At 48.3% G+C, this 10,296-nt stretch overlaps 1 protein-coding gene across 1 annotated transcript in view; it reads left to right on the forward strand.

Moving 5' to 3' along the window:
- Positions 1 to 10,008, forward strand: part of LOC140284941 (lethal(3)malignant brain tumor-like protein 4) — a 31,731-nt gene extending 21,723 nt beyond the window's left edge. Inside the window, exons 14-18 of the mRNA XM_072378998.1 lie at positions 315 to 395; positions 2,733 to 2,806; positions 7,688 to 7,848; positions 7,956 to 8,018; positions 8,095 to 10,008. Of these exons, the coding sequence (XP_072235099.1) occupies positions 315 to 395; positions 2,733 to 2,806; positions 7,688 to 7,848; positions 7,956 to 8,018; positions 8,095 to 8,469 (754 nt within the window). The 3' untranslated portion in view covers positions 8,470 to 10,008. The remainder of the gene's footprint in view (positions 1 to 314; positions 396 to 2,732; positions 2,807 to 7,687; positions 7,849 to 7,955; positions 8,019 to 8,094) is intronic.
- Positions 10,009 to 10,296: the final 288 nt, after the last annotated feature.

The raw sequence follows: 10,296 nt of genomic DNA on the forward strand, positions 1-10,296 counted from the left end.
TCCTCACCTGTCTCCTTACCTGTCTCCTCACCTGTCTCCTTACCTGTCTCCTTACCCGTCTCCTCACCTGTCTCCTTACCCGTCTCCTCACCTGTCTCCTTACCCGTCTCCTCACCTGTCTCCTCACCTGTCTCCTTACCCGTCTCCTCACCTGTCTCCTTACCCGTCTCCTCACCTGTCTCCTCACCTGTCTCCTTACCCGTCTCCTCACCTGTCTCCTTACCTGTCTCCTCACCTGTCTCCTTACCCGTCTCCTCACCTGTCTCCTCACCTGTCTCCTCACCCGTCTCCTCACCTGTGTCTCCGTGGAACAGGAGAGGAGTCCAGGTGAAGACAGAGAACAGTGACGACATGCTGCTGCTTCCTTTGGGGAAGAGAAGAAGACTGAACGACAGGTATGGTTCACAGGTGACCGTCTCCCTGCCTGCTGCTGTCCAGCATTCAGGAGATGTTCAACATAAGGTTCAGGGGGAGATTATCTGAGTTATAACTCACACACAGTCAGGGCTGAGGTCAGGGCTGAGGTCAGGGCTGAGGTCAGGGCTGAGGTCAGGGCTGAGGTCAGGGCTGAGGTCAGGGCTGAGGTCAGGGCTGAGGTCAGGGCTGAGGTCAGGGCTGAGGTCAGGGCTGAGGTCAGGGCTGAGGTCAGGGCTGAGGTCAGGGCTGAGGTTAGGGCTGAGGTCAGGGCTGAGGTCAGGGCTGAGGTCAGGGCTGAGGTCAGGGCTGAGGTCAGGGCTGAGGTCAGGGCTGAGGTCAGGGCTGAGGTCAGGGCTGAGGTCAGGGCTGAGGTCAGGGCTGAAGTCAGGGCTGAGGTCAGGGCTGAGGTCAGGGCTGAGGTCAGGGCTGAGGTCAGGGCTGAGGTCAGGGCTGAGGTCAGGGCTGAGGTCAGGGCTGAAGTCAGGGCTGAGGTCAGGGCTGAGGTGCCTTTTATCCACAGAGGAAAATAAACATTTTAAAATAGTTTCAACATTATAAAACATTGTTGAAAGCGAACATTTTACTTTTTATTTTTACAATCTTCCTTCAGGGAATGTTAGCAAGCTTCAGTTTGTTCGTTATTAACCTGTGAAGGTTATTTTTGTTGCTATGGTGGTTACTAAGGACGCTGCTATCGCTGCAGCCTCTGCAAAATAATTCTATTTACAGGAGGATGTGTTCAGGGACAGCTGATAAAATAAAGATAGGTTTTATTTGTCATTCTTATGCGTCACATAAAAACTAAACTGTGTTTCCCACATCTGCCGTTTGGAGATCAGTTAATTTCAGCAATAAATGAGGAAACATGGATAAATAAATCAAACAGGTAAAAAAGGTCGGGAATAAAGGAGAATAAAAATGATCATTAAACAGCTGCTCTGATAAATAAAACAGCTCCAGACGCTGGTAGCAGTTCTGTTCTGAGCTAAAACTAACAGTTTGAACAGGGTGGAGCCAATAAAATGAGACCCAGGCCGGCTGAATTTACTGCAAGATGTTAAGAAACACTGGAAGTGTTCAGAAATCCTTCATCACCTTCACATCATCGCTAATAAACTACATTTATAAAGCTGTGAATAAAAAAGTTAAAACTGTATATTCAGATAGCTTTTGGCACTACAATATACTGAAGTCTTGGTCATCCAGGACCATCCTGTCAGCCGGGGGAAGGGATACAGAAGCTATAATTAGGTCTTTATTAACATATCTATTATTAACATATTAGCTCATTAGAAATATAATATGAAACTCTCTGTAAATTATGGGGAAAACCGGGTCTAAACCGGTCCAAATGTAAAAGTCTGACTGTATTAAGCAGCCGTCAGTAACCACTAACTGCCCCTTAAACATGTTGGATTATTTCATCCAGCTTGGACTTAATAAGGATTGAGAAGCTAGATGAACATTAAACTCTGGTGTGGGACAGAAGGGAAGACATGGTTGGAAAGGTCTTCACTCAGGGAGTAACATGTGTCAGAATGGAAACTGTGGGCAGCTCCTGCTCCTCAGAGGTGACCTTTGAACCTTGAACCTGAGACACTTTGAAGGCTTACAGAGCAGCAACTAAATGGGCTTCAGACCAGATTTAAACAGTTTTAGAGCTCTGGACCTATACTACCATCACCTGTGAGACACCTGTAGGGGGCGCCACTAAGTAGGGTCAAAACCCAGAAAAACGTGATTTAACCTCTTTAACTATAAGCAAGATCAGATCTGACCAAACAGATGTGCTTCAACCCCAACACCTGTCATAAGTCTGAAGGTTTCCTGCCACAGTTTAGAGGACACCCCTTCGAACTATAAAACATGGCGCTGCCCCCCACTGTTTGGCAGTTTAGAACAAAATGTTGTTTTTATATCGTGCTTCTGGGTTAGGGTCAGGGTTGTGAAATTAGGGTTTGAAAAACATAAATCTGCGCATTCTTCAACTAAAAAAGTAGAACCCTGACATGTACGTTTATGTCTTTAGAAAAGCTATGAATGAAAACATAAAACTATGCTAATTTAGACATGATTCCTGCCGCTCTGTTTCACTGAAGGAAAGGGCCGTAACATTTCTCATGGCACTGGTCGCTCCTGTCAGTGGATATTCGTAGGATCTGCACGAAAAGCAGAACAGAACTTTTCCTGTTTCCATGGGAACCCTCTCATCAGAACACGTTGCTATGTTTTATGTTAATGTTCATCACCACAGAAGAAAGTTTCCATCCTCCTGTCTGTGATGATGACATTAACTTCCTCCTCTCTGCCCTCAGACTGCCCCAGCCAACCAAACTGCTCAGACTGAAACAGGAAGAGGAGGAGCTTCACATCAGTGCCGTCAGTCCAGGTCAGTCTGCAAAGTTCTGGCTGCAGAGCTGGGTCTGTTGGGCTCTGTGGAACCAGAAGGCACCAGAGTCTGGTTGGACAGATTTAATCCAGCTCTGAACATGCTGAAAGGAAAGTGTCGCTTTACTTTGTTCCAGAAGAGGGGGCTGTCTGCATTTAGGCCTGATATTTATCTGTCAGTGAGGAACACCAGAACCAGAACCAGACTGTTTATGAGCAATTACATACATTTATCTGTCAGTGAGGAACACCAGAACCAGAACCAGACTGTTTATGAGCAATTACATCACCCTGCAGCCTGCAGCTGAACTGTGTGCTCAGAGTGTCGGACCGAGCGCCAAAGGTTCTGAAACGCACTGTTAGACGGGCCCCGAAGGTTCTGAAATGCACTGTTAGACGGGCCCCGAAGGTTCTGAAATGCACTGTTAGACGGGCCCCGAAGGTTCTGAAATGCACTGAAATGCACTGTTAGACGGGCCCCGAAGGTTCTGAAATGCACTGTTAGACGGGCCCCGAAGGTTCTGAAATGCACTGTTAGACGGGCCCCGAAGGTTCTGAAATGCACTGTTAGACGGGCCCCGAAGGTTCTGAAATGCACTGTTAGACGGGCCCCGAAGGTTCTGAAATGCACTGTTAGACGGGCCCCGAAGGTTCTGAAACGCACTGTTAGACGGGCCCCGAAGGTTCTGAAACGCACTGTTAGACGGGCCCCGAAGGTTCTGAAATGCACTGTTAGACGGGCCCTGCAGGTTCTGAAATGCACTGTTAGACGGGCCCTGCAGGTTCTGAAATGCACTGTTAGACGGGCCCTGCAGGTTCTGAAATGCACTGTTAGACGGGCCCCGAAGGTTCTGAAATGCACTGTTAGACGGGCCCCGAAGGTTCTGAAATGCACTGTTAGACGGGCCCCGAAGGTTCTGAAACGCACTGTTAGACGGGCCCCGAAGGTTCTGAAACGCACTGTTAGACGGGCCCCGAAGGTTCTGAAATGCACTGTTAGACGGGCCCTGCAGGTTCTGAAATGCACTGTTAGACGGGCCCTGCAGGTTCTGAAATGCACTGTTAGACGGGCCCCGAAGGTTCTGAAATGCACCGTTAGACGGGCCCCGAAGGTTCTGAAATGCACTGTTAGACGGGCCCCGAAGGTTCTGAAATGCACTGTTAGACGGGCCCTGCAGGTTCTGAAATGCACTGTTAGACGGGCCCTGCAGGTTCTGAAATGCACTGTTAGACGGGCCCCGAAGGTTCTGAAACGCACTGTTAGACGGGCCCCGAAGGTTCTGAAACGCACCCCGAAGGTTCTGAAATGCACTGTTAGACGGGCCCCGAAGGTTCTGAAATGCACTGTTAGACGGGCCCCGAAGGTTCTGAAATGCACTGTTAGACGGGCCCTGAAGGTTCTGAAATGCACTGTTAGACGGGCCCCGAAGGTTCTGAAATGCACTGTTAGACGGGCCCTGAAGGTTCTGAAATGCACTGTTAGACGGGCCCTGAAGGTTCTGAAATGCACCGTTAGACGGGCCCCGAAGGTTCTGAAATGCACCGTTAGACGGGCCCCGAAGGTTCTGAAATGCACTGTTAGACGGGCCCCGAAGGTTCTGAAACGCACTGTTAGACGGGCCCCGAAGGTTCTGAAATGCACTGTTAGACGGGCCCCGAAGGTTCTGAAATGCACTGTTAGACGGGCCCCGAAGGTTCTGAAATGCACAGTTCAGAAATGATAAAACAGAGACGGTCCAACAGTGTGTTCAGAACCTTCCTGACTGAGTGAAATGAGCTGGGAGCAGCAGCCAGGATCAGAGCTGTTCCTCCGGCGCCGATAAGCGGCCGGAGCGACGTGAACTGTGGGCCGATCTGGATTCTAAAGGCGGAACAAAAAGGCATAAAAGGAGGATAAGTTAAATATTTCAGTCCCTGGTTTGAGTTTCCGGTTCCAGAGCTGGACAAGTCTGAAACAATCAAAAGGAAACTGGCTTTTATCCAGTCAGAAATGGCGCTGGAACCAAACATCATCGAAGCGGAGCTCCTGAGTCAGCCGGTGAAATTCTGCGTGGAGACGCCGGACATCAGATGGACCGACGGCAACAAGCCCTGCGTTTCCATCCCAAATATGACACTGCTGGACTTTCAGTCCACTTCTTGTGTCATTTGGCACAGCTCAGCCTTTTCTCCCTGTTTCCCTTCCTTAAGAACGGCTTCTTGACAGCCACCCTTCCATGGAGCCCATTTCTGATGAGGCTTGGGCCAACAGTAGATGGATCAGCTGAAGGTCCAGATGCATCTCTCAGGTCCTGTCAGGTCACAGCTGGATTTTTTCCTCTTTCTTAAGGACATCACTTTCAGATCCTGTTCATCTGCTGGAGATAGTTTTTTAGGCCTGACACTTCTTCTTTTGTCCTCCACTTGTCCAGTTTCCTCAAATGTTTTAAGGACACACTGCACACCATGCTGAGATATGCCAAGTTTTCAGCTAATAGCTCTTTGGGAATCACCTTGTTGCTGCAGAAATCCTATTTTCTGTCTGTCAAACTGTGTTTTCTTTGCTGTTTTTCATAGATGCAGCTAAAGAAAAAAGCTAAAAAAAAGAACCTGAGAGCTACTGCAGGCACTTTCTGATGCTTTAAATGGTCACTTACAGAAACACTCTCCTCACTGTGTTTCCATAGAAACAGCAGGCAGATGAAGTGGTTGTTTCCATGGAAACAGCTGTCGGTAGTACAGCTTGACCAGCACATGATGCCTGTCTCACTGCTCAGAGGGTCAGACAGCGTGCTGACTCTGAGTTTAATCCCACTCAGTTAAATTCAGTTCAGTTTGATTTATAAAGGCCCAAATCACAGCAGATTCCATCTCAAGGCACCTCAAAGTGAGTCTGACTCCACTTGGTACCCATCGTAATGATTGGTGTGATCTGCGAATGACAAAAAGTGCAGAGTGCTGTCCCCCCACAACACTGAGAGGAGCATCAGTTCAGTTCATTTATAAAGCAACACTTCAAAGATGCAGTCCAGTTCAAACCAATTACAATCCAATTCATTTGAATCCAATCATAATCCAATCCAATCCATTAATTGAATTCCAAATGAGTCCAATTCATACAGAAGGCATTGAGCTGGCTATCGGTTCCAAAGTGGAGCACCGGGTTTATCAGGTTTATCAGCTCAACAGCGTGAAAAGACGTGTGAATCATCAACAATCATCGACAATTAAATCCGTCGGCGACTAATTATTTTATTGATTTTTGTGGCCCACAAATGTGAGGACCCAAGCCGGGTTTGAAACTATCACTGTTGACTTGCAGGTTGTTTCGAGGCATTGAGCTCTTCTTGCAGCTGGTCATAGAAAGCGTCCTTTGTCTGGTTGTCTGCCTCCACTGTGGCGCATAGCCTTGAACTACACTAATCTTTGCCAGTCGGACGGAGACCATTTGATCCAACTAACAATTGTCGCACCAGCTTCTCGCAACAGGATCAAGGCACCGTTGGGAGGATGGTTGGTCGTATTTCCCAAATACAGTATTCCCTCATCACTGATGATTCGTCCTAAAGCCATCTACCAAACTTCAGCAATTCCCAGAATGTCCAGCCAATAGTTGTCAAAAGCCTGGAGCAGTTGACTTTTCCCATCTGAAAGTGAGTTGGAACATTCCATGTTGCAAAGTGTGTAGTTGATGGGTTAGAGAGGTCAGCGCATCAGGCCTGGGGCGTCCCAAAGCCTCTGGTCCAAAGCCTCTGGTCCAAGGCCTCTGGTCCAAGGCCTCTGGTCCAAGGCCTCTGGTCCAAGGCCTCTGGTCCAAGGCCTCTGGTCCAAAGCCTCTGGTCCAAGGCCTCTGGTCCAAGGCCTCTGGTCCAAAGCCTCTGGTCCAAGGCCTCTGGTCCAAGGCCTCTGGTCCAAAGCCTCTGGTCCAAAGCCTCTGGTCCAAGGCCTCTGGTCCAAGGCCTCTGGTCCAAAGCCTCTGGTCCAAGGCCTCTGGTCCAAGGCCTCTGGTCCAAGGCCTCTGGCCCAAAGCCTCTGGTCCAAGGCCTCTGGTCCAAAGCCTCTGGTCCAAAGCCTCTGGTCCAAGGCCTCTGGTCCAAGGCCTCTGGTCCAAAGCCTCTGGTCCAAGGCCTCTGGTCCAAAGCCTCTGGTCCAAGGCCTCTGGTCCAAAGCCTCTGGTCCAAGGCCTCTGGTCCAAGGCCTCTGGTCCAAAGCCTCTGGTCCAAAGCCTCTGGTCCAAGGCCTCTGGTCCAAAGCCTCTGGTCCAAAGCCTCTGGTCCAAGGCCTCTGGTCCAAAGCCTCTGGTCCAAGGCCTCTGGTCCAAGGCCTCTGGTCCAAGGCCTCTGGTCCAAGGCCTCTGGTCCAAAGCCTCTGGTCCAAGGCCTCTGGTCCAAGGCCTCTGGTCCAAGGCCTCTGGTCCAAGGCCTCTGGTCCAAAGCCTCTGGTCCAAGGCCTCTGGTCCAAGGCCTCTGGTCCAAGGCCTCCATGAAAGATCATCCACCCTAGACTGTTTTCACTTGGTGATTCCATAACTTTAAGCTTTTTAGGGTTGCTAGCCTCACACTTCTCACAACCCTCCTCTTTTATCCTCGCTTGGGGCGGTCTCTGTTTCTGTTTTCAGTGGCGGAGACTCTGCCTATAGCAGCAGAACTATGGGATGTTTCCTGTGCCACCCTTAACTATGAGCCTTATCAGCATTATGGCTCATGATTAATCTGCTGCTCTTTTTCACTCGTGACCAGAAGCTTCAAACGTGGGAAACCCAACCAGGGTTATCTAGTAACGTTAGAGAGACAAATGAGCACATCCTCTCAGTTTGAGCACAGCTGGGTTATTAACCCCAAACCCTCCATAGAGATGGTTTCTCTGTGTGGTTCTCAAGCCGTCTTTGTTGGTTCTGTTGCAGACTCCAGCTTACAGGCTGCCCTCCACCAGTCTGTCTTCCTGTCAGCCATGTCAGCACAGCCCGGGCGTGACCTGTCGCTCTGCTGGGAGCAGCATCGGAAGCTCCTGCCAGGCGTCGTCGGAGTCCACGCGGAGGCCGTCCAGCACTGGAGCGTCCAGCAGGTGAGGACGATGGCTCAGAGAAAAGACTCTTTTCGGTGGTTTGGTGACAGGTGGTCACATGTCTTTATTGGTTAGCGATGCACCGTCTGACTTCTGTCTCTGTGCAGGTGTCCGATTTCATCGAGTCTCTTCCCGGCTGTGAGGAGCAAGCCAAACACTTCAGGGACGAGGTGAGATGACCTTTTATAGATCTGATGACATCACAATGACTCTGCTGGGGTCTGATTGATTCTCGCTCCTCTGCAGCAAATAGATGGACGAGCCCTCCTCCTACTCACGCAGCGGGACATCGTCAGGATCATGTCGATCAAACTCGGCCCTGCCCTCAAGATCTACAACTCCATTCTGATGTTCAAACACGCCGAGGACAGGAGCCAATCATATGCTGAGGATAAGAGCCAATCATATGCTGAGGATGAGAGCCAATCACACGCTGAGGATGAGAGCCAATCACATGCTGAGGATAAGAGCCAATCACACGCTGAGGGCAGGAACCAATCACACGCTGAGGATGAGAGCCAATCACACACTGAGGATGAGAGCCAATCACACGCTGAGGGCAGGAACCAATCACACACTGAGGGCAGGAACCAATCACACACACAGGATTTTAACACCTGACACCTGCAGGTCTTCTCACCTAAACATAAACGCTGTCCCCTGATCATCAATCCCCTGCCTCTCTGCCCCGTTTTAAAAAGTTTTATCAATATGATTTGAATTTGTGATGTCACATTGGCTTCAGGTGAGGCTGTCACATCAGAACGATTCAACCCCATTTCAGGCTCCGCCTCTTTGGAGAGGGCGGGGTTCTCCCTGGAGAATACAATGTGAAAAGGATTCTGGGATGTTGAGGGTTGAATTGTACACCTGCTGTCATGATGAGTTAAAACTGAACAGGTAAGCAAGCTGTCTGGAGGCGGAGCCTGAAGTACGTTATGGTGACACATCATCATTTATATGAGTTTGGTTTCTATGGCAAGAGCAGCAAAAGTGAACAACATCACAACCTGTGTAGCTGTTGCCCTCTGATTGGCCGAAGAGTTTCCAAATATTAATCATTTATATCAAACATTTAAAATAGATTTCACCGTTTTGTATATTACTGGAAAGCCTCAGAGAACAAGACATGTTGTCCAGGAAAGTTGTTGATAAAGTTTTATTTAGAAATTCAGAAAGTTTCAAAACTGAGGAGAAAGAAACACACAAAACTATATTAATGACGAAAAAGGTCTCAGCGGATATTAACTAAATCAAAAGTTGTAATAAAAGTGGAATTCTAACAGATTCAGTGTTATATGAACATTCTCAGGATTAAGGAGGACTTCAGGTGTTATTCAGATTTTATTTACCTGAAATCATCTCACAGGAACCAAATGGTTTCAGTCACGATGATGAAGAAAGTCGGTTTAAATTTAATATCATCAGAGTCCTTTAACTTAGCAGAAACTGGTGGGATCTGGTGTGATTTTCTTTCCTGGTACCACCTCCTCTGTACTTTCATGCATCGCTCCGGCTTCAGAGTCCTGTGTGAAAAGGCTTTAGGCTCAGGTTAAACATGCCGGCAGGCAGGTTAGAAACAGAAGAATTCTGCTCTCATGCTGCAGTGGAACAGTTGGATTGATCTGAAGGTTTCTGTCACACTGTAGCCACGCCCCTTTATCAATGACTTCCACCAACTCTGCTGTGATTGGTCAGTCTGTGCACACGATTGGTGACATCACACATTTGAAACAATCAATGAGATGTATTAAACGGTCCCTCTGGTGGGCGGAGTTTTATTTCCAGAGTTTATAGTTTTATTCTCTTGTTTTCCAGAGTATCTATTGTTATCTACTGTGTCTATAGAGTTCTATTTTAAAGCTAATATTTGGATATAGATTTGTATTCCGTCCTGCTGGTGTTCAAACCAAAAGCTAACTGGAAGTCTGAGTTTTATCCGACTCCTCCACCTCTGTGATGTCACAGTGTGGGCAGGACATAACCAGAGTCCTCCCGGCTCTCAGGGGGCGCTCTGTTGCACGCGCTCGGTTTGTAAATCTGGTTTCTATCTGGCAGGTTTTTCCTCAGGTGTTTCCAAGAGTCAGCTGATGATTATTCTCACTTCCTGTCTGCTGTTACTGTCAGCATTTGATGAGATCAATAAAGTTTCTGATGTGATTTGCGTGCTGATTATTCATTGGTCCTTCACAGGTGTGTATAACCAGGAGAATTAGCTGATGTCAGATTTTGTGCACAGTGATGAGTCTGAGAAGTGGAGCGGTCCACTGTGTGTTCACCGTAACGATCAGTGTAATCTGCCAATGACATAAAAGTGCTTTCACTCCATCAGAAGGCGCATCAATTCAGTTCGATTTATAAAGCACCAAATCGCAACAAATGTTATCTCAAGGCACAATCTACCTCATTGGAATGCAGTCATAATGAAAACCAAATTAGTCTAGTTCA

Source organism: Leuresthes tenuis, unplaced genomic scaffold, assembly GCF_036924035.1.
Source record: "Leuresthes tenuis unplaced genomic scaffold, fLeuTen1.0.hap1 SCAF_24, whole genome shotgun sequence".
Classification (NCBI taxonomy): domain Eukaryota; kingdom Metazoa; phylum Chordata; class Actinopteri; order Atheriniformes; family Atherinopsidae; genus Leuresthes; species Leuresthes tenuis.